At 42.7% G+C, this 25,368-nt stretch overlaps 1 protein-coding gene across 1 annotated transcript in view; it reads right to left on the bottom strand.

The window, feature by feature from the left end:
* Positions 1-25,368, bottom strand: part of PKD2L1 (polycystin 2 like 1, transient receptor potential cation channel) — a 156,379-nt gene that overhangs the window by 35,103 nt on the left and 95,908 nt on the right. Inside the window, exons 5-12 of the mRNA XM_073596448.1 lie at positions 18,455-18,679; positions 17,986-18,214; positions 12,125-12,295; positions 7,418-7,599; positions 7,208-7,328; positions 5,757-5,855; positions 5,200-5,321; positions 802-919 (exon numbers count right to left, since the gene is read on the bottom strand). Coding sequence (XP_073452549.1) covers positions 802-919; positions 5,200-5,321; positions 5,757-5,855; positions 7,208-7,328; positions 7,418-7,599; positions 12,125-12,295; positions 17,986-18,214; positions 18,455-18,679 — 1,267 coding nt within the window. The remainder of the gene's footprint in view (positions 1-801; positions 920-5,199; positions 5,322-5,756; positions 5,856-7,207; positions 7,329-7,417; positions 7,600-12,124; positions 12,296-17,985; positions 18,215-18,454; positions 18,680-25,368) is intronic.

Here is a 25,368-nt window from a genome sequence, read left to right as displayed (position 1 = left end):
ATAGAGATATATCTACTTGCCTTGGTAAAAATCACCCTACTCCTGAGGCCACTGCTAGTTTGTAACTGCTTTCACCCACAAGAGTTCATACCTAAAAAGCAGCACTCAATGCACCCCTGAACCTGTTTCTTTTTACACGAGCGTCAGCTGCATGCCTGCATCCAGTGCTCCTGGGCAATTTAGGCAGGCAGCGATAGATTGGAGCTTTAAAACCACCATGAAATTTAAACAGATTTTCATGGTGTTAAAGAAGCTGTTAATTTTAAAGTTGAACCCTAACCCGATATAAAATACATATATCAATGCAGCTCTTTTATCATTTACAAGATTGGAAGTTTGAAGAGAGCACAGGTTCCAGGGAGTATCACAACCTGAGCTCAGCTCTGTGTAACAGTGGCCAAGATTTTGTGGGGAAGTAATTTTAAAAAGATCAATTGACTTTGTTAAATGCTATTAGGGTATTGCACTTCTCAGGTACCCTGAAGGGTTCTGTTCTGATCTTTCCAGAACTACCCACCTTCTGTGGTCCCTATGAAAGTATCCCACTCTATTTGATACTGATGTTACAGAGAATGTAGTGGGAGGAATGAGCTTGCCACAGTTAAAGGAGGAGATGATTTTTGCTGGGGATTCTAGTTAATACAAGCTAATAGAGAATATTGCTTACCCCTACATGCTACATATCTGTTTTCTGTTGGCTGGCCTTAATACTAGCATACACTGTTTATATGGACATTGAGATACACTTGGACAGTGTGTACTGTACCATCCTGGTACTGGGTTATATCTTTGTTTGCTTACCCTCTTTTCCTCCAGAATGTTTCTCATTTGTTTCTGTTCTTCTTCATCAAGAACCCGGTTACCATCCTGGTCAAATTTGGAAAAGGCTATTGTAATTTCATGATCATCATGGCCCATCCTGCAAATGTATATGCGATTGTTAGGTCACAAAATCCTCCACACTGTACCAAAATGGACACTTCCTTAACGTGGATCTTCATCTTTTTTTAAGGTTCTCTCTCCTGTCTCCTCCCCCTCCCTCCCACCTCTTACACATTGCAAAAAAAAAAAGTTTTAAGAAAGTAAGCACCTTAGCACAAGATCCAACAAACTGCTTTCTAGGATGTCTGTCACAAATACAGACCCTGCAGCATTTGATGCATGCAGCGGGGTCTCTGCCAGTTAGGTAGCAGAGTCCACTGCGTTGATCTGCATGCGCAGGGGGATACGGCACATATACAGACATGCTGCAGGGCTCTGTCAGGCCTTATAAATCTAGAAAAGACTGCTACGGTGTGTGCACATGCACCAGATCTTGATTCAAGATGGCGTCCCTGGAGGAGAGTAGTGTAGGAAGAAAACTGGACTCCGTAAATTAGTAAGCATGATATATATATTACAGTTGTGAAAAATGCTGTAAATTAAGAATGCTTTCAGAAATAGACATGTTAAGGCGCGGTTCACACTGGTGTGACATGGGATCTGACCTGTGAGAGCACAAGTCGAATGATATGTCAAATTCAAAGTTTCCCTATGAGAGCCGTCTTAACTGATCTGACACAAGCCGCTCCAACTTTAGAAAGGGTTCCTGCACTACTTTGTTCTGACTTTGATATGACTTCAATTCCATAGAGCAGTGATGGCGAACCTTGGCACCCCAGATGTTTTGGAACTACATTTCCCATGATGCTCATGCACACTGCAGTGTAGTTGAGCATCATGGGAAATGTAGTTCCAAAACATCTGGGTGCCAAGGTTCGCGATCGCTGCCATAGAGTGTAAAAAGCCACATTAAGTCGGATCAAAGTCGAACTGAAGTTGCAGGGCAAAGTCAGATCAGAAGTTGTGCGACTTTCATGTCGGAGCAGTGTGAACTTGGGCTAATAGTTTATTTTTTATCAATTAACAAAATTGAAAGTAAATGAACAGAAGAAAAATCCAAGGCTAATCAATATTTTGTGTGAACACCCTTTGCCTTCAAAACAGCATCAATTCTTCTAGGAACATTTCCACACAGTTTTTGAAGGAACTTTGCAGGTAGGTTGTTCCAAACATCTTAGAGAACTAACCTTGGATCTTCTGTGGATGTAGGCTGCCATCAAATCCTTCTGTCTCTTCATGTAATCCCAGACAGACTCAATGATGTTAAGATCAAGGTTCTGTAGGAGCCAAACCATCACTTCCAGGACTCTTTGTTCTTTACACTGAAGATAGTTCTTAATGACATTGGCTGCATGTTTGGGGTTGTTGTCCTGCTGCAGAATACATTTGGGAACAATTACTTGTCTCCTTGATGGTATGGCATGCTGGATTATTATCTGCCTGTATTTCTCAGCATTGAGGACACCAAAATCTCCAACTCCATTTGCAGAAATGCAACCCCAAAATTGCAAGAAGCCTCCACCATGCTTCACGGATGCCTGCAGACACTCATTATTTTACAGCTCTCCAGCCCTTCGTGAACAAACTGCTTCCTGCTACAGCCAAATATTTTACTTTTTGACTCATCAGTCTCGAGCACCTGCTGCCATTTTTCTGCACCCCAGTTCCTATATTTTTGTGCATAGTTAGTCTCTTAGCCTTGTTTCTATGTCCTATGCATGAAAACATAGGAACTGGGGTGCAGAAAAATGGTAGCAGATGCTCTGGACTGATCAGTCAAAATTTGAACTATTTGGCTGTAGCAAAAAACAGTTTGTTTCCATTCCAAATCATAGAGTCTGTCTTGGATTACAAGAAGAGACAGAAGGATAAGAGGCAACCTACATCCACAGAAGATCTATAGTTAGCTCTCAAGATGTTTGGAACAACCTACCTGCCGAGTTCCGTCAAAAACTGTGTGCAAGGAATAAGTATTGATGCTGATTTAAAGACAAAGGGTGGTCACACCAAATATTGATTTGATTTGGATTACTCTTCTGTTCATTTACTTTCCATTTTGTTAATTGATAAGAATAAACTGTTAACTCTGCAATTTTTTAAGCATTCTTTATTTACAGCATTTTTCCCACCTGTCTAAAGCCCTTGCACAGTACTATATAGATATAGATATATCTATATATCTATATCTATATAGATATAGATATATAGATATATCTATATATATACAGTATCTCACAAAAGTGAGTACACGCCTCACATTTTTGTAAATAATTTTTTATATCTTTTCATATGACAACACTGAAGAAATGACACTTTGCTGCATATTAAAGTAGTGAGTGTACAGCTTGTATAACAGTGTAAATTCGCTGTCCCCTCAAAATAACTCAACACACAGCTATTAATGTCTAAACAGCTGGCAACAAAAGTGAGTACACCTCTAAGTGAAAATGTCCAAATCGGGCTCAATTAGCCATTTTCCCTCCCCAGTGTCATGTGACTTGTTAGTGTTACAAAGTCTCAGGTGTGAATGGGGAGCAGGTGTGTTAAATTTGGTGTTATCACGCTCACTATCTCATACTGGTCACTGGAATTTCAAAATGACAAAGAACTCTGAGGATCTGAAAAAAAGAATTGTTGCTCTACATAAAGATGGCCTAGGCTATAAGAAGATTGCCAAGACCCTGAAACTGAGCTGCAGCGCAGTGGCCAAGACCATACAGCGGTTCAACAGGCCAGGTTCCACTCAGAAGAGACCTCGCTATGGTCGACCAACGTAGTTGAGTGCACATGCTCAGCGTCATATCCAGAAGTTGTCTTTGGGAAATAGATGTATGAGTGCTGCCAGCATTGCTGCAAAGGTTGAAGGGGTTAGGGTCAGCCTGCCAGTGCTAAGACCATACGCCGCACACTGCATCAAATTGGTCTGCATTGCTCTCATCCCAGAAGGAAGCCTCTTCTAAAAACAATGCACAAGAAAGCAAGCAAACAGTTTGCTGAAAACAAGCAGACTAAGGACATGGATTAATGGAACCATGTCCTCTGGTCTGATGAGACCAAGATAAACTTATTTGGTTCAGATGGTGTAAAGCGTGTGTAGAGGCAACCAGGTGAGGAGTACAAAGACAAGTGTTTTTCCTACAGTCAAGCATGGTGGTGGGAGTGTCATGGTCTGGGGCTGCATGAGAGCTGCCGGCACTGGGGATCTACAGTTCATTGAGGGAACCATGAATGCCAACATGTACTGTGACATACTGAAGCCGAGCATGAACCCCTCCCTTCGGAGACTGGGCCGCAGGGCAGTATTCCAACATAATGACCCCAAACACACCTCCAAGATGACCACTGCCTTGCTAAAGAAGCTGAGGGTAAAGGTGATGGACTGGCCAAGCATGTCTCCGGACCTAAACCCTATTGAGCATCCTCAAACGGAAGGTGGAGGAGCGCAAGGTCTCTAAATCCACCAGCTCAGTGATGTTGTCATAGAGGAGTGGGAGAGGACTCTAGTGGCAACCTGTGAAGCTCTGGTGAATTCCATGTCCAAGAGGGTCCAGGCAGTGCTGGAAAATAATGGTGGCCACACAAAATATTGATACTTTGGGCCCAATTTGGACAGTTTCACTTAGGGGTGTACTCACTTTTGATGTCAGCGGTTTAGACATTAATGGCTGTGTGTTGAGTTATTTAAGGGGACAGCAAATTTACACTGTTATACAAGCTGTACACTCACTACTGTACATTGTAGCAAAGTGTCATTTCTTCAGTGTTGTCACAAGATATAATAAAATATTTAAAAAAATGTAAGGGGTGTACTCACTTTTGTGAGATACTGTGTATATATATATATATATATATATATATATATATATATATATATATAGCACCTGTGTAACAGTGACAAACCTTGGTTCGCTAAATTTTCCATAGGCGGCATTTTAAAAGCCCCTACATGTCATCAGTTTAGAGTTAACCGTGAATAATGGGCCAAGAATTATTGCTCTCACTCTGGCATGCATGGCGATATGCAACATGTAATGCACTCAATGCTTTCGCGTATAGGCACCCCATGATGTGTTTATGTTCGTGTGTATGGGGGGAGGTTGTGGTTTAGGTGCCTGGGTGTAACTTTTGTTTTCACATCACATAGGGAACAGTCAGGTTGCTCGCCTATATTATTTGAGATTTGTATAGCTTTGCTTATGTAGCCAGACTTGGGACGAACACCTTTTTATTTGTTTAGAGACAGTGGTACACTAGGACACGTGTTGATGTATGTGTTGTGACAAAGGTCCTTATCTCTGTAATTTTTTTACCACTCACTCTTTTAGACTGTTCTTGAACTCTTCGAAAGTCACTTCTTTAGAAGCATTCTGTAATGCTTTCTGCACATCTGAAATTCGTTCTTTCTTTAGCTTAAGCTTCATCAGTGTCTTCTTGTAACCCTAAATATAGGAAGTAAGATGCACATATTTTTTTATAGTGATAATGCCTTTGATAACACATTTATAAATATTGAAAAACATAAAAATATTTTATTTACTTATTACTGTATTATTACACAATTTTATTTACTAGCAATTACTAGTGAAAGGTAGCTGTTTAGAAATGTTGGAAGTCAGAAATTACACATACACATGCCTGACGGCTTATGTAGAAGGAAATAATGCTTTTGAGTGTATTCAAAGCAATGGGGGATGCCTCAGAATTTCTTCTGAGCTGATTCTGGCCTTCTTCATTCTCCTTTCCTTTTGACATGTAAATGAAAAAAAAAAAACAATTCTGACACTAACAAATGGACATGTGCACAAGCCCTTAGACATTAATGAATTTCCATAGTAAAATTTGCTGTTGATTTAAGGTTTAGTAATTACAGTCACCTGCTTTAAAATGTCAGAAAACTGTAGCTCATTCTTCTGCTTTGAAAGTTCCTCTTTGACCTCTGAGTAGGTGTCATTGATGATAGCCAAAAACATGTTCTACAGAAAAAAAACACAACACAGTAATTTTGCAAAATTAATGTCAAGCACTTGTTTTGGCTTTGCTTTCAATGCATACTGAATCCCAGGGTTGTAAGAAATATTACACCCCTTATTATTATACAGGATTTATATAGCGCTAACAGTTTACGCAGCACTTTATAACATAAGGGCAGACAGTGCAATTACAATACAATTTAATACGGTAGGAATCAGAGGGCCCTGCTTGTTAGAGCTTACAGTCTAGTACTTTATTTGAGTAAATCGGTAATTAATCTGTAATTTCGAGTGTAGTAAACTTTTCTAATGACTTTGGCCACCTAAAATAGCCATGCCAAAGTTAGCAAAGTTTTAAATAATAGAAGCTTTATTTATTAGAAAACTTAAAGCGTTACTAGACCCAGGACCCAGAATTAACTATATCTGGTCTCCCACAGTACACAGAACATGGAAATGCAATTATTTTAGTAAATATAAACTGCTAAATACCTTTTCTTATTAGCAGTATATAGCAGTATTGTGACTTCTATCAGTGTTTGGTTAAAGCCTGTAGGTGGAGTTTTCATTCTACTCTGACTGTCTTTTGAAGCTGCATGACCCCCTGACCTTCTGTCTGGACAGTGCTGATTGGCCTTGTGCTGATCACGTGCCCCCTTAAGAAAAAAAACTCTTGCAATACACACCAAACTGAGCATATGCAGAGTGACTCCAAAGGTCCTGTCTTATCAGGAGATGAATTGGGGACAGTGGAAGAAGGGGAGGTCAGAGAAGACAGGATCAAACAGCCTTTTTACACAATGCACAAGCATGCTTTACTGTATATACAGACTGATTTTACTGTTGTGGGTTTAGTAACACTTTAAGTGTACTAGGACATTCATATCTATTTACAGTATATTCAAGAAGATACCAGTCGTGACAAATGTAAAACTGGCTGAATATAATTGAACCCATGATTCAATGTAACTGATGTGAGGAAGATCAGTTCATACATAACCCAGAAATATGTTTAATTGACATTGCTAAATCAACCAGCACAGAATGCAGCATTCAGACATTTGTTTTGGTGACACACACACCTTGTTCTGTGCTTTTCTACCCTGCCATGATCACCGTCCACTTTCCCCACACCTGCACACATGCTGTTTTTACTCTCAGTGTACAATGATCAGGTGCTGCTTCTGTTTCCATCTACCCCTTAGTATGAATTGCCCGCTGCATTTCCTCTATTCTTCTCTGTCCACAATCAGATCCTAATCTGTCTTCCTCTCCCTCAAGCCACAATATTCTTGCTATGCTGCTTAGCTGGAGCAATGAAATATTTATTCAATTATGAGTTAGCAAAATCTTACCAACAGCACAAAGAAGACAAAGAATACGTAGGTTACAAAATAAATTGGTCCCAAAATTCTGTTAGCATTGTCAATAGCGTCATAGTCAAAATCTCCTAAAATGATTCGGAACTGGGTAAATCTGGAACATAGAAAGTTTGTAAACTGTTTATTCCTGAGCAGACTGTATCCAAATATGATATTTGAAACATAAATAAAGCTTAAACTTACATGCATTTAACAAACGTGCTAAAAGTTTCCACTTGTGTGCCAAAGAGAAGATATCCAAGCTGGGCATAGGCAAAAAACACTATGAAGAACATAATCGCAAAGCCAAGAATATCCTTAGCACAGCGGGCAAGAGTAGATGAAAGTTGTGTCATTGTCTTATTGAAGCTAATGTATTTAAAGATCTGAAAGAAAACAATGTAAATTCTAATAACAATGTATGTGGCTCACTCATAAAAGCTGACTGAAAGGGCCTAAAGCCTTATAGCATTCATTAACTCTTTGTAACTCAGGGCCAGGACAAGGGGTGGGCAGAAGGGATGGCTGCCCTGGGCGCAACGTGTATTGTAGGGATGGGGGAGCCGCAGTTTCCTTCTACTATAAGGCTGACAGGAGTAGTGACAGGGGCATCACTACTTCTGTCAGCCCAGCGCTGGAAGTGGCAAGGAGAGTAGGAGAGAGCCGGGAGGAGATATGGGCTGTGCTCTCTCTCTCCCTGTCCTCCTCATAAACTCACACATAATGAAGGGGGGTGCAATTTGGCATCTTTGCCCTGGGCACTGGATGATCTTGTCCCAGCACTATTGGAACCACAAGGTAAATGGCAATAACAATTTTCAGCATACATAGTGCATGATTGAATGGGGATTTATAAATAATAGTTTCTATTTTTATTATTAAGAAATACGTGTGAATTAAATCAGCTTGATACTAATTATCATGCTCAAGTTTGGGAGTAGGCAGGCGTGGAGCCCCACATCCCCACCCCCCTTTCACTTCCTTTCCTTTCTCTTCTCCCCTTTTTTTTTTCTCTACCATCTTCCTCCAGTTCCAAATATCTTAGTTGCATACATTTCTCCAGCTCATGGTACCGAGTGCCCCCACGTAAATGTCCTCCTTACTACCAGCCTTATGATCAGATTATGATAAAATTGATGATGAAAACAGTTCATAGGTCTTCACAATAGACACAAGCAGAACGTATCATGTTGACTGTAGTAAGCTGACATGCATTCAATGTTCTCACAGAGCCCTTACCTTAGAGGTAGAAACAAGTGCCTTAATCCAAATGGATAGTTGCCACAATTTCACAGCCCCGGATCCGTCCGGAAGAAAGATGACCACTTGGAAGGATGAACAGGATCAGCCTCATCCCAATAAACGAATCCACGTGGAAAAATAAATGGGCTTCCAATAGTGCGTTATCGCAAATATACCAAGTTTATTAAAAATATTAAAAAACTGCTTAAGTATAAGCAATTAGAGCCAAGCAGTCACGAGGGCATGACGTAACGCGTAGGATAGACGTAATTGACGCTACTGGAAGTTGTTACTATGAAGCGGTTGTTGTGATTGTGGACCGGAAGTGACGAACTAGCTGGCTTAGAACGCCGTTTTAATGTTTGGCATCCTTTTACTTGGCTCCAATTGCTTATACTTAAGCAGTTTTTTAATATTTTTAATAAACTTGGTATATTTGCGATAATGCACTATTGGAAGCCCATTTATTTTTCCACGTGGATTCGTTTATTGGGGTGAGGCTGATCCTGTTCATCCTTCCAAGTGGTCATCTTTCTTCTGGACGGATCCGGGGCTGTGAAATTGTGGCAACTATCCATTTGGATTAAGGCACTTGTTTCTACCTTTAAGGCAAGGGCTCTGTGAGTACATTGAATGGATGTCAGCTTACTACAGTCAACATGATACATTCTGCTTGTGTCTATTGTGAAGACCTATGAACTGTTTTCATCATCAATTTTATTTGCTATTCTGGGACTTTTTCTCCAATTTTTCTCATTTTTATATATGATTTATCATTATTGCTGGGATTTGTTTTTTCACATTTTTATTTAATTTGTCACCATGACCATATTTTTTACTATGATCATATCCATTACTTAGTTTGGCAATATCCTCACTGTAGAGTTTAATACTCACACATACATATATTTTTCACTGATTGTTTACACTTCTTTGCACATTAGTTTTTTGACCATCTAGCAGTTGCATGTGTTCTATCACACATTATTTTAGTGATCACCTTTTCACATTTGTTCATTAAGGTTTTGAGCAGAATCATTATATATATGTTTATATCTATTCACTGTACATTTTGGTACGAGTTTTGATGGGCTTACTCAAACTACTTGCTGCATCTGAACTTGCCCATTCTACATACCTGACATGAAAATGCTCTCTTATTTCTCATGTCTATATTACACATATTGCCCATTTGGACATTACTGAAGCTGTAAACAAGTACTATTTTCTTGTATCTTGTTAGAACTTAATAAAGTCTTAATGGAAAAAAATAATTATCTTATTATATGTAAAGGCCCAACTTCCAAAATATTAATTGCCCAAGTCATTTACTTAAAAAAAAAAAAAAAATTAGCTTTCGCTGCAATACTCCTCTCCTTCCTGAAGCTTGGTCCCTCTTCTGGGTTTGACGGCCAGCATAATTCAACCTACTTTCCATGAGCCCAAGGCATCAAAGACATCCCCCTCGGAGTGTATTATCTCATCCAGCCTCAGCTACCAGGAGAATGCTGAAGAGAATGGCACTGAGGTGATAGCATAAGGAACATTATCTGCAGCATTTAGTATTATTCACCTCTGAAGACAAGAGGAGGAATAGGACATGAAATGTCACAAAACCATGTCAAGGAGCAGAGAGGAATCTTGGAGTTGGCATTTAATATTTACGATCTCATGTTTAGTTTTTAATATACAGTGCTTTGAAAAAGTATTCAATCCCCCCCCCCCCTGGCTTTTTACCTATTTTGTTACATTACAGCCTTTAGTTCAATGTTTTTTATCTGAATTATATGTGATGGATCAGAACACAATAGTCTAAGTTGGTGAAGTAAAATTAGAAAAATATATACATAAAACTATTTTTCAGAAATAAAAAACTGATAATTGGCACGTGCGTATGTATTCACCCCCTTATGAAGCCCATAAAAAGCTCTGGTGCAACCAATTACCTTTAGAGGTCACATAAATAGTGAAATGATGTCCACCTGTGTGCAATCTAAGTGTCACATGATCTGTCATTACATATACACACCTTTTTGAAAGGTCCCAGAGGCTGCAACAGCTAAGCAAGAGGCACCACTAACCAAACACTGCGATGAAGACCAAGAAACTCTCCAAACAAGTAAGGGACAATGTTGTTGAGAAGTACAAGTCAGGGTTAGGTTATAAAAAAATACAAATCTTTGATGATCTCCAGGAGCACCATCAAATCTATCATAACCAAATGGAAAGAACATAGCACAACAGCAAACCTGCCAAGAGATGGCCGCACACCAAAACTCATGGACCGGGCAAGGAGGGCATTAATCAGAGAGGCAGCACAGAGACCTAAGGTAACCCTGGAGGGGCTGCAGAGTTCTACAGACTGGAGTAACTGTACATAGGACGACAATAAGCTGTACGCTCCACAGAGTTGGGCTTTATGGCAAAGTGGCCAGAAGAAAGCCATTACGTTCAGCAAAAAACAAAATGGCACGTTTTGAGTTTGCGAAAAGGCATGTGGGAGACTCCCAAAATGTATGGAGGAAGGTGCTCTAGTCTGATGAGACTAAAATTGAACTTTTTGACCATCAAAGAAAACGCTATGTCTGGTGCAAACCCAACACATCACATCACCCAAAGAGCACCATCTCCACAGTGAAACATGGTGGTGGCAGCATCATGCTGTGGGGATGTTTTTCCGCAGTCAGGACTGGGAAACTGGTCAGAGTTGAGGGAAAGATGGATGATGCTAAATACAGGGATATTCTTGAGCAAAACCTGTACCACTCTGTCTGTGATTTGAGGCTAGGACGAAGGTTCACCTTCCAGCAAGACAATGACCCCAAACACACTGCCAAAGCAACACTTGAGTGGTTTAAGGGGAAACATGTAAATGTGTTGGAATGGCCTAGTCAAAGCCCAGACCTCAATCCAATAGAAAATCTCGGTCAGACTTAAAGATTGCTGTTCACAAGCGCAAACCATCCAACTTGAAGGAACTGGAGCAGTTTTGCAAGGAGGAATGGGCAAAAATCCCAGTGGAAAGATGTGGCAAGCTCATAGAGACTTATCAAAAACGACTTGGAGCTGTGATAGCCGCTTTAGGGGAGTGAATAGTTATGCACATTGACTTTTTCTGTTATTTTGTCCTATTTGTTGTTTACTTCACAAAAAAAAAATCTTCAAAGTTGTGGGCATGTTCTGTAAATTAAATGATGAAAATCTTCAAACAATCCATGTTTATTCCAGGTTGTGAGGCAACAAAACACAAAAAATGCCAAGGGGGGTGAATACTTTTGCAAGGTACTGTCTATATATTTTTATATATGTACTGTACACAGGGTCAGACATATTAGGCCACTATGTATCATATATTGATGTATTGTATTTCATTATTTGGTAAAAAAATGAGGCTTAGTGAATGCAGTGACATCCAGATTTAGGTCTAGTAGCTAATCTACAAATCTCCATATTTAATACAATGGCATGTAAAAGTCAAGTAAATAAATTAATAGCTTATTAATTATATGCCATACCACCACTTCTGTCTGAATTATTTAGAAATCTTCTGCTATGTATTGAGTTTCTGCCATTTTTAATCATATCAATGCAGAATGAAACTTTCATAACACAACTAAATTCAAAGTGTAGTCGACCACCTGTCTGCCACCATAAATATTGGATACTCACTTTAATCCAAGCAAAGAACAGATTAACTGCATTCATGTTGTTATACTGTGTCTGCCAAAAGGCCAGGAATTCAAAGTCTGCATACATGGTGGGATGTTCCAAAAGGGACCCCATAAGCCGATTGACCTCCAGAGTTCGGAAGATGTGGAATGCAATGGCTACAAGGGAAAGCTTGACAAAACTGTGACAATTACTTATATTTCCACAGTTCATGTATTAAGTCATGATATCAACAATAAAAAAGGGCAACAGAACTTATTCTGTAATGTTGAAGGTACCATAAACACAGGCTGCATAAGCTAACAGTTTGTTCTGTTGAATCCTTAATTCCATTTTAAATTAATTTCCTTTTAAACATCTACCAGAGTTCAGTATCTCTATGTCCTGATAAAAGAGTCTTCTGGGCTTGGTAAATTCTGGAAATGCTGGTAATGATCATAGCCTGCAGCAACCAGTCAGATTTTCCGTAATCAGCTCACTAAAATACCGTGCCTGTTTGGATGATACCTTTGCCTACTGGGCACTTTCACCCCTTTCTGCCCAGGCCAATTTTCAGCTTTCAGAACTCTAATGCCCTGTACACACGATCGGACATTGATCGGACATTCCGACAACAAAATCCATGTTTTTTTTCCGATGGATGTTGGCTCAAACTTGTCTTGCATACACACGGTCACACAAAGTTGTCGGAAAATCCGATCGTTCTGAACGCGGTGACGTAATACACGTACGTCGGGACTATAAACGGGGCAGTAGCCAATAGCTTTCATCTCTTAATTTATTCTGAGCATGCGTGGCACTTTGTGCGTCAGATTTGTGTACACACGATCAGAATTTCCTACAACGGATTTTGTTGTCGGAAAATTTTATAGCAAGCTCTCAAACTTTGTGTGTCAGAAATTCCTATGGAAAATGTGTGATGGAGCCCACACACGGTCGGAATTTCCGACAACAAGGTCCTATCACACATTTTCCATTGGAAAATCCTATCGTGTGTACAGGGCATGACACTTTGAATGACAATTGCGTGGTCATGCAACACTATACCCATATAAAAGTTATATCATTTATTTTGAGACAGATAGAGATTTCTTTTGGTGGTATTTAATCACCACTGTGTTTTTTTTTTTTTGTTAAATAAAGGAAAAAAGACTGAAAAGTTTGGGAAAAAACCCTTTTTCTTAGTTTCTATTAAATAAGTACTTTTTCTCCTTCACTGATGTGTGCTGATGAGCACTGATAGGCTGCACTAATGGGCATTGAGGTGGCACTGATATGTACTGATGAGGAGGCACTGATAGGCGGCACTGATGGGTGGCAATAACTTGTGACTTCTATCAGTGTCCGGCCAAGCACTGGTTAAAGCTTGTTGGAGGAGTTTTCACCCTCCTCTGACTGTCCTATGAGGCTGCAAGACTCCTGACCCTCTGTCTGGACAGTGCTAATTAGCCCTGTGCTGATCACATGCACCATCCCATAAAAAAACTCAGATCACCTAGGCAATCCAAGTGGAAGTGGGAGGCGGGTACCTGTCAAAACTAGGTACCTGCCCCCCCCCCCCCCCCCCAAAAAAAATGACATGCCGAATGTGGCAATGGAGGGGTACTTAAAGTGGAATTTCATCTTTTGGGTGGAGCTCAGCTTTAAGGTCTGTTCACACAGCAAAGAAAAGCTTCTGCACACTAATCCGCAGCAGTTTAATGTGCAGAAGCTGCCCGTTTTGTCTGCAGTGAGCCGGCAATAGTGGGTGGTGTGATGTACGTTTCAGCAAATCACACCTTTCCTTTTGTTTTTAACTCATCTTTATTTGAAATGTACAAACTGACACTTCATTTGTGTCACTGTTCTGTGCTGCTGTACCAGACATCTCAAGTCTCCCGTGAGTAGGGTTGCCACATCATCCCTTTAATCCAGGACACACATTAATTACACAGGTTCTGAGGCTGATTTAATGCAGATAAGGCACCAAGTGAGTTTAATTACCACCTTAATCAGCCACAGAACCTGAGTAATTAATGTGTGTCCTGGATTAAAGGAATGATGTGGCAACCCTACCCGTGAGGTGTGGGAGAGTCCCGCATTTCTGCGGCTGCTCCCGCACACCCACAAGCGCCTCCCGATCTCCCGGAAATGATCGGTGCGGGGGACAGCTGTGAAGACCCCGTCCCCGCAGACGTCTCTGCAAACAGCTTCCCCTCCTAGCACCCCCATCAACACTAAACAATCTGTCCTTGTAATTAGGGCTCTGGCTGGCGGCCATTTTGTGGTGGACCAATTGCATTGATTTTAATGGGAGAATTCTCAGACGCTAGAGAACAAATGTTCTTCTTGTGTTGAGTTTCCGTTTTCCTAAGAAAAACACCTCCTTATAGCATGGGACAAAATATATATATATATATACACACATATATATATATATATATATATATATATATATATATATATATATATATATATACACACACACATGCACACTGTTTGTTTATTTGTTATGTTTCTTACTTTATTTCAGAGCAGATATATATATATATATATATATATATATATATATATATATATATATATATATATTCTGCCTTGAAGTAAAAAATTAACACGTGTATATGCTGACATCTCACCAAAGCCCCCCAAAAATATAAAAAAACTTTGTAAAAAAAAGCTAAAGAATTAAAAATTGTAAAAAAATAAAATAAAAAACCACTGACACCAATATTAAAAAGGTGATTTAAAAAATATTTTGCCGTGGGGAAGGGGGGGGGGGGGTTGCGGGCGCGAAACGCCACCTCCCTAAAATGAGTTAGGGGTAGAGAAGGAAGCGCCACCTGAGTGTAGTATTAACAAATGATGTTTAATGACACCAGGTAAAAACACACTTACAGGATAAAAACATATAAAAGGCTCATCTGTATGAGTATGTGGTCCTCAGTGTTCCCTCTGATCCTGATAGGCCTATTGAAGGAGCAGTGGCTCCGAGCGCGTAGCCTTCTCTTAACCTCTCTGCTAGCCCTCCTCCCTGGACGATCCCTCCCCTGGATACCGAACCCAGAAGCAGACGGAGGACCTGTGACGTCATGCACGCTTCACGTGCGCTCCACGCCGGCCCCTAGTCTCTTCCTGATGGCCACAGAAGGAGCTCCCGGCTGGTAATCCACCTTCTGCAGCCCAGCATCCCTGCAGCGTCACCACCACAGGATCAGAGGGAACACTGAGGACCACATACTCATACAGATGAGCCTTTTATATGTTTTTATCCTGTAAGTGTGTTTTTACCTGGTGTCATTAAACATCATTTGTTAATACTACAGTCAGGTGGCGCTTCCTTCTCTACCCCTCTCTCATCCATCACAGAGCCAGCTCTCTGAGGAAACAGCAGCCGCCTAGCCTACCAGCCTACTTTAACCATTGCATTACCGGTTACCACTTAACCCTTGAACTTCCAGCCTGTCCCCTATGGACTAAGTTGCCCAGCCCCTTATATCTCCTGTTATATATGGACTTGTGTGTTTGCGCTTACAGTTACCAATACTCTGTTTCCCTAAAATGAGTTTACCACCTCCCTGAAATTAGTTTTTGCAGGTTGGGATGTCTGCTGTACAGTGACATGCGATTCAATCCTGTGCATTGCAGCTCACTTCACTGCATCTCCAGGGTGCCTTGCAGTGTGACCAGGGCACATAGAAAACATTTGTTTTGTCCTAGCGTTGACTGGCGTTCTTCCAGTGTAAAAAAAACACTGATCACCACACTATATGCCTTACAAGGACCCATATGGCAGCCATCTTAGAGGGGTGAAGTAGAGAGTGTGCAATGGAAAACTGGTTAGCGAGGTGTCTCAGTGGCAGGATTTATATAGTAATAGATGAATGACATTCTAAATCCTAATATAAGGTCCACAACTGCTCTTTACTCTCATATTGCGTGAGCAATGGATGCAGTTTGGCTTGCCCCAATCTCATCTGCCTCCTCAATATAACTAGTGCAATCACAATGATTAGGGCTGTTACACTAGAAATTCAGTTTTTCAATGCCTCTCCAAAAACAAAAACGTGTTTGTCTTTGTCTGCCTCTATTTTTCTTCCTCTCTCTCTCACTCCTTCTTTCCAGTTACAAACAGGAAAAGGATGTGATGTCAGAGGAAATAACCTGTAAAATGCATAGCAATTTAACACAGATTAAAACGCTTGTTAACGTGCATTAAAATACTAGTCAAAGCGCATTAAAAATGCACTGAAATGAAAGGCAATGGACATCTATTTTTCAAGCATTTCTATACATTTTAATGCATGTTTATGTTCGAACAGACCCTAAAGCCGGGTACACAAGGGGCAAATGTCAGGAGACAATGGCCAGTTCAAATAAAAAAGGGCGACATTCGGTTCATGTGTATGTTGGTCTGTCTGACAGAAGCCGGTCGTTTGGCCCGTCTTCTGTTGCACGTGCATGATGGAAAACCAGCAGCCGAACGACTCCCGATCAGTGCTCTCAGCCAATGGCAGAGGGCGCTGATTGGATTGTTCTGGCGGGGAGGCCGTCCCCCTGTCCAAACACAACAGCTCAACAGGGGAGATCGCTGAACTAACCTTGCAAGGTTAGCACAGATGCTCCGACCGGAGCTGACATTTTTTCTTCCGTTCAACCCTTGGAGTTGAATGAAAGAAAAAACTAATGGTGTGTACCCGGCCTAAGTGTGAGCTCCTCCTTTGCTGATCCTGATTCACATTGCCTAAACACTACCCACAGTGTGTGTCATAGAAGATGCGTTTTCAGACTTGCTTCATCAGAGCTAATTTATACACGCCTGTCTTCCATAAAAATCCCCCCCTTTACCTTACTTGTTAGGCTGAACACCCACAGCTAATATAAATAATAAAAACGTATATACACAATCAATACACAACCAATGCTCAGTTAAAATTCATATAGATAATGACTAATAAAAACTGTAAATTGATAATATATTTGATCAAATCTAATAACGTTTTTATTGAAGGCATATCATAATGCCAGTGCGCTTCTACAGTATTTGTCATTTAATGAATGCTATCATTGCTGACCTCTCATTCTGAAAACATTAGTTGACTAGTTAATGTTTTGGATTTAATGCAACATGAATGATTGACCCAGACGAAGTATTAGAGGTAAGGAAATATGACTTTTTGGTTGCTTTCTTGGAATATAACCAAACATGGCCATAGACTGTTCGGATCTTCTGGGATTTGAACCATGTATGGCTAGGCTGAATGTACCCAAGTTGATTGATCGATCAACTTGGGTACAAACAACCTGTCGGATTTTACATGCGATTATTGCTAGCGGCTATTATACATGACATGCATAATATGACATGAAATAGGAACAAAGCATATTCCTCTATAGTGTGTCTCAATACAAAGCACTAACTGTCATTTCTGTTTGCTGCCTCATTCCTCTGCTATCTGCATAAGTCACTTCTGACATGTTTTCCTGACACCAAGAGCTAAAAAGGGGACAGGGGAAGGAGCTCCAGCACACAGCCTGTGATTGACATCCTCAGCTCTATTTCTGTGTGCTGTGTGAAAGGGGGGGGGGGGTGTCCCTTCCCTCCAATCACCTCTAACTGAGCTCTGCAGAGTGTACCTTTAGTACCCCGCCTCCTGCTTTCTGAAAGCACAGACAAGCTGTATTAATGTTGGACTTTGATTTGATGTAGATAAACAGGTACATCTTACATAGGAGGATTTGTTTCATCTTTGTGTATCACCTGAGGCTAGTCACTTCACTGGGTACAGGCAAGGGTTTACAACCACTTTAAGTCATCTTCCTTTATAGGAAATAAAAAAATTACAACAGTAACCACATATTTCTTCGGAAAGTAGACTCACCATTATAACGACAACATCTAAAATGTTCCAGATGCTAGTGAAGTATTTGAACCTGTGTATTCTCAGCTCCAGACACTCTTCCACCACATAGTAAAATATGAACACACAAAATATAATTTCACAGGCAATAATAAAAAAGTCCCACTTGTTGACATAGCGAATGAGCTTGACGGTACGGATCTGCCATGACGATATTGCACCACCAGTTGCTGGAAATTCCACAACAAGCCTACAAAATACATGTTTCTTCTGTTAGTGTTTTTATCCAGTGAGCAATTTTATAGTAGTGTAGCTACAATCATTGTAAAAGTGACCATATATTACACAATCTCATGCCACAATATCCTTTGGATCTACCAACAACTGTTTAATGCAAGGGTCTGTGCGCATGAATACAGATCGAATGAACTGTTTAGGTGTGTCCAGTTATAACTTATGATTCATGTAAGTGTAAATCAGATGCACTCACCTTAATACACAGAATAGATTGATGTTGGCATTGTATACTGAAAAATCAATAAAGACGGCCCGAGTTCCTCTATCCAGCCACAGATTATTTCTCAGTATTTGCAGACTCCTTAATGTGTCCTGTTTGGTCGTGTTAAAATCTAGATAATAACCTCCACCACTATAGGTTGCTAATATACCCCAATGGGATGAGCCTTTCAATTGATCTTCTGTAAAATATGTCCACCTGGAAATTTTATAGTTAAACAAAATATAAGTACTGAAAGCATTTGAAAAAATTCACAGTGTTGTCCGCTATACATTTATTTTATTTTACACAATATTTTAAAAGGGAAATCCATGGGGTAAGCTTGTGGCTGAATTCCCTAAAAAGTATTAAAGCCCAGGATGTTTTAACCACTTCAGCCCCGGAAGGATTTACCCCCTTCCTGACCAGAGCACTTTTTACAATTTGGCACTGCGTCGCTTTAACTTCTAATTGCGCGGTCATGCAATGCTGTACCCAAACGAAATTTGCGTCCTTTTCTTCCCACAAATAGAGCTTTCTTTTGATGGTATTTGATCACCTCTGCGGTTTTTATTTTTTGCGCTATAAACGGAAAAAGACCGAAAATTTTGAAAAAAAAACGGAAAATTCCTATCATAATACTTACCGTAATTTTCCTTTCCTGATGGACTCCATGGCAGCAACGTGTGGGTTAAGTCCCGCCTCTACTACCCTATAGGACACTACTCCCATAAATCTTTGCTCCCTGCCCCCGGCCGTGTTCGGTAACTAGCCTACTTCAGCCATTCGGGGAGGGAACTCCTGCTGCCATGGAGTCCATCAGGAAAGGAAAATTATGGTAAGTATTATGATAGGAATTTTCCGTTTTCCTGACAGACTCCATGGCAGCAACGTGTGGGAAATAACTCGCCATACACACCCGGGTGGGCTAAATGCTGAACAAAAGATTTATTTAACACTGTCGGCCGACAGCACTTTTAAACCAAATTTAACAGAAGATAAGGTTGCTGGCTCAACACAATAATGGGTCATGAAGGTATGAATCGAAGACCACGAAGCTGCTCTACAGATCACATCAGGAGCAACGTGACGTGAGGCCGCCCAGGACGTCGACAGACTTCTTGTAGAGTGAGCTGTAACCGCCTCAGGAGGAGCCAAGCCTTTCTCTCTGTAAGCCCATTGAATGGCTTGAACCACCCAAGCCGCGATGGATCTGACAGAAGCTCTAGAGCCCCTGTTTTTCCCATGGAATAGAACAAAAAGGAATTCAGATTGACGGAAAGATGCCGTAACTTCCAGGTATTGATTGAGAGTAGCTCCCACATCGAGAGGATGTGGATCTGGACCTCCAGTGGATTTGAAGGTAGGGAGTGTGATATCCTGGTTCTCGTGAAAGACCGAGGTAACTTTGGGATTTGTCCCAAGCATTGGTATTAGGACCACTCTGTCCGGAAAAAAGGTGATGAATGGTTCCTTGGACCCCAGGGATTGAATTTCCGAGACCCTCTTTGCCGAAGTTATAGCTATCAGGAACGAAGTCTTGAGGGTTAATTCCCTGACTGAGAGAGATCTGTCAAGTTGAGCAAAGAAATCCAGGACTAACGGAAGATCCCATTTAGGGAATCTAAGTTTCCTCTGTGGCCTAAGTCTGACTGCTCCTTTGAAAAATTGCTGGACCAGAGGGTGCTTGGCCCATGCGACTCCGGAGAAAGCTGATATTGCGGACACCTGGACACGCAGAGAACTGACGGATAGTGAGATGTCCAGACCCGTCTGCAGAAAACTTAGAACGTCCTGAATCGCCAGATTATCACAGGAGCTGGACCTGGAAGACAAATGGCTGCTAAATTTCGCCCAGATCCTCTCATACACACGGTTAGTACTATTCCTTCTTGAACTAAGGAGAGTGGGAATTACTTCATCCGGGCAGCCTAGCGCTTCCAACCTTCCCCTTTCAAAAGCCAAGCCCTTAGGCGTAGGTGATCCGGGCAAGGGTGTAGCCTCGACCCCTGAGACAGGAGGTCTGGTCTGGATGGAAGAGGGATCGGATCTCGGACACTGAGGAGTGTCAGGAGAGGGAACCAGGGCCTGTTGGGCCAATAAGGAATTATTGCTAACACCTCTGCTGTCTCTGCCCTGAGCCTCTTCAGGAACTGGAGGATGATCGGAGTTGGCGGAAAGGCATAGGCTCTGTTGAACCACCATTTCTCCGTCAGGGCATCCACCCCATACGCTTGAGGGTCCCTGTACCTTGAATAGTATCTTGCCATCTTTTTGTTGCAGGGGGAGGCGAACAGGTCGACTTCCGGAAGGAACCCCAACGAAAGAATCCACTTGAATACTTCTTCGTGGAGAGACCACTCGTTGTTGTCTAGGAGCCTCCGAGAAAGAAAGTCTGCCTGAACATTCTGAACCCCCGGAACATATGTCGCTGTCAGATCCTTCAGGTTTTTCTGGGCCCAGGACATAATTGGCTCTACCTCTTGTAGTAAGGAGAGACTTCGAGTCCCTCCTTGCCTTCTTATGTATGCCACTGCTGTGGTATTGTCCAGTCTGAGTAGGACCGAGGAGCCTTGAATGAGATGCCGAAATGCCAGAAGTGCCTGGAAGGCTGCTCTCAGCTCCAGGATGTTTGACACTATCCTTCTGGAGGGGAATTCCCAAGTGCCCTGAGCCACTTCCGCCAGACAGTGGGCACCCCAGCCCCTGTTGCTGGCGTCTGTTGTTATAGTCACCCAAGCAATGGGAAGGATAGAATGGCAGTTGGAGAGGTTCTCCCGTTGGAGCCACCATAGGAGAGAGTGCCTCATGGATGCAGTAATCCGAATCAGCTGGGTCTTGCTGCCCTTCCACTGGTGAAGGAAGCCCTTCTGAAAAGGCCTCATTCTCCATTGGGCCCACCTCACCATCGGAATCGCCGCCACCATAGTGCCAATGATCCTCAGGCATTGGAGAGCGTGAAGATGAGGAGTAGAAAGAGCTGGGTGGATCCTGTCTCTGAATGTCGAGATCTTCTCTTCCGGTAACGAAATGGTGCCTCTGACCGTGTCGAAGAGGGCACCCAAGAACACCAGAGACTGCGATGGGTCTAACTGGCTCTTCTCCTGGTTCAGAATCCATCCGAATTCCTGTAGTGTGGAAATCACTTGCCCTCTGTGTGCTATGAGTTGCACCCTGTCTTGTGCCAAGAGAAGTAGGTCGTCCAGGTAGTGATGTAGACGAATCCCCCTGGTTCTCAGGAGAGCTACTATTGCCAACAGCACCTTTGAGAAAACCCGAGGAGAAGTTGACAACCCGAAGGGAAGGCATGTAAATTGTAAGTGAAGGTTGCCCACGGAGAAGCGGAGAAATTGTTGAAAGTTTTCCGCGACGGGAACGTGAAAGTAGGCGTCCTTGAGGTCTATGGACACCATCCAGTCCCCTGGTTGAACTGACTGTTGAATTGTGGAGAGTGTTTCCATCTTGAACCTCTCCTTTTTGATGAAGCGATTTAGATGGGTTAGGTCTATGACCGGCCTCCAGGCCCCACTCTTCTTCTGAACCAGAAAGAGGGGAGAATACATTCCCATGCCTTGCTGGCTGACTGGGACTGGGACGACAGCGCTTTGGGCCAACAAAGATTCTATGTAGGCTAAAAGTATTGTCCTTTTTTCTTCTGATGCCGGAAGAGTAGTGGGTACCCATCTGAGTCTGGGAGGGTCGGTAAAGGTCCAAGCATGACCAGAGGAGACTGTCTTGATTGTCCAGAAGTCGTGAATCGAGGCCGCCCAGACATGCCGAAAGTGGAAGAGACGGGCCCCCACACGGTCTGCCTGAGCGGGCCCATTTTCAAAAAGATTTGGAAGGTTGCCTCTCCCCTTTCGACTCACTACCTGCAGCCTTCTTAAAGGACGATTGCCTTGATTTCCAGGATCTGGAGAATTCCCGGCCTGGCTTGTAAGTACGAGCCTCTCTGGATCGATCTTGATATTGCCTCTTCGGGAAGGATCTTCTTTGGCCTTGCAGGCGTCTATCCTGAGGTAGGAACCCCGACTTCCCGCCAGTAGCCCGTGTAATGGCCTCATCCAGCTTGTTGCCGAAAAGAGAAGAGCCCCCGTAGGGAATTCGGCACCATACTTGCTTAGAGGCTGGGTCAGCCAGCCAAGGGCGGAGCCAAAGAGCCCGCTTGGCGGTGACCGACGAGAGCATTACTCGGGCCGCCAGGCGAATGATGTCAATCGAGGCTTCACCCAGAAAAGCCGATGCTAGCCTTAACTCTTGAATAGGCGAGTTCTTCGCTGTGTCATCTGAAATATTCCTTAGCGTATCTTGAACACTATCCGTCCACACCTCCATAGCTTTGGACAGGGCTGCCAGGGCTAAGGCTGGTTTGCAAGCCATGCCTGCAGTAAGGTACACTCTCCTCAAATCAGCATCAATCCGTCTGTCCAGAACGTCTTTGAAGGACACTGTGTCCTCCAAGGGGAGTGTCACATGTTTCACTAGCCTCATCACCGCTGCGTCCACCAAAGGAGCTGATTCCAGATGCTTCACTTCTTCCTCCCGAAAGGGATAAAGCTTTGAAATTTTGGTAAGCATGGAGTTTTTCTTCTCCACCTTGCTCCATTCATCTGTGATGATCTCGCCCAACTCAGAAAAGAAAGGAAAGTTAACTCGCTCCTTCTTTAGCTGTTTGAAGAATTTTCTCTGTTTGGGAGGGACAGCCGTCTCATCCTCCCAATTAAGAGTTTCTCTAATCGCCTTGACCAAGGGAGGTAGCAGAGTGAAGTCAAAACCCACACAGGTATTATCTTCATCCGAGTCACTGTCAGAGTTGACCACTGAAGGGTGGCTAGGAACAGAGGACTCCCAGGTATCCTGCAACTGAGTTTCCCTCACTGGGGAACCTGGTGGCTCTGCCTGAGGGGTAACAGGCCGGACTGCCTCAATACCCTTAAGTGATTCCTTCACAACCCTCTCAACTAGGGCTTTAAGTTGCTGGTCCGAATCACCTCTTTCCCTGGAAGCTTTGGCGAAGCAGGAATCACACAGCGATTTACCGACAGGTACTTGTGATCTGCATCCCCAGCAGACACTTGAAGAGTGGCTGGAGTGGGCCACTGAGGAGTGCGAGCGCTCCTCACTACGGTGTCCTGATTTTGAGGAGGAGCCGTAATATTTAGATTTGGAAGAGGTTTGCCGGTGATGCGACTTTGATGAATCACTTCCTTTGTGCGAGCTGCGACGCTGTTCTGACCTGGAAGGGCTAAAGCAGAAGACAGAGAAGCACAGAAACAAAACAGAGCAGTTAGAAAGAACGATCATCTGCGGAAAAACACCCCCCCCCCCACCCACCTAAGGACCCTCGGCAATGGGACCTGCCCTTGTACCTTGTGAGAGGAGGCTGGCCAGAGGCAGGCAGTGGAGAGCTCATATCTTGAGAAATATCCATCTGACTGCAAAGTTAACGTAAGGCATATAAATTAACTCTGCTATGAGCCAGGGAGCAACAGCCCTCCTGTATGTAAAGCTACTTACCAGTAGCTGATTCACTGGAGCGTGGGGAAGAGCAAAAAACAGCCTGCAGGCATTCCCAGGGACTGCAGGCTATTTCCCCAGTTTAAATAGGGCGCCCCAGTGACGTCACCGCCCGTGACGAGCGAACGCCAGTGCGCATGCGTGATTAGCGGCGATTTGCCGCTATCGCGCATGCGCGAAAACCAAGCCTCGGTTTCGTGCCGTCCGCGCATGCGCAGTACGGCCGGACACAAAGTGAAAGTAAAAACGGCGGCTGGAACGCAGGAAGAACCAGCCGCCATGCCTGCAACCACCAGAACGTTAAAACGAGGGGAAAAGACACACAAGGGAGAGGAACAACAAGGAATTCCAACAGAAACTGCTGCCATGATAGCAAGGAAACATCTCACCAATCCCACCACGATCGTCAGGCCGAAGGTAAACACCGGACTTTCCAGGGGCAACAAGGGGTCACCTGCTAATAGCTGGCTATCCAACCCATGCGCGGCCTCGCCTGCCAGTGGCCAGGGAAAACGGCTTCTTCCTGCGCCTCTTCCAACGCCCCACTCCATACCCTGCTAATAGCTAGGGCTTAGCGGAGTAATGCGACTTTTCCCAATCCAAGTCGCAGCTCGGCCAACCTTGATCGTGGGGATAAACATCTTCAGGTAGGAAGACCAACACTAGGTCTTGCGAGGAGGACAAAAAAAGAACACGGCCGGGGGCAGGGAGCAAAGATTTATGGGAGTAGTGTCCTATAGGGTAGTAGAGGCGGGACTTAACCCACACGTTGCTGCCATGGAGTCTGTCAGGAAATGATATTTTCTACTTTTTGTTGTAAAAAAAATCCAATAAACTCAATTTTAGTCATACATTTAGGCCAAAATGTATTCGGCCATATGTCTTTGGTAAAAAAAATGTCAATAAGCGTATATTTATTGGTTTGCGCAAAAGTTATAGTGTCTACAAACTACGGTACATTTTCTGGAATTTACACAGCTTTTAGTTTATGACTGCCTATGTCATTTCTTGAGGTGCTAAAATGGCAGGGCAGTACAAAACCCCCCCAAATGACCCCATTTTGGAAAGTAGACACCCCAAGGAAATTGCTGAGAGGCATGTTGAGCCCATTGAATATTATTTTTTTTTTGTCCCAATTGATTGAATAATGACAAAAAAAAAATTACAAAAAGTTGTCACTAAATGATATATCGCTCACACAGGCCATGGGCATATGGATGCCCAGGATTTCTAAGGGCGTAAATTTTTGATTTTACTCCTCACTACCTATCACAGTTTTGAAGGCCATAAAATGCCCAGATGGCACAAAACCCCCCCAAATGACCCCATTTTGGAAAGTAGACACCCAAGCTATTTGCTGAGAGGCATGTTGAGTCCATGGAATATTTTAT

Source organism: Aquarana catesbeiana, linkage group LG08 (assembly GCF_042186555.1).
Source record: "Aquarana catesbeiana isolate 2022-GZ linkage group LG08, ASM4218655v1, whole genome shotgun sequence".
Taxonomy (NCBI): Eukaryota; Metazoa; Chordata; class Amphibia; order Anura; family Ranidae; genus Aquarana; species Aquarana catesbeiana.
Note: the sequence above shows the minus strand (reverse complement) of the source record. Positions and strands in the feature narration are given on the sequence as shown.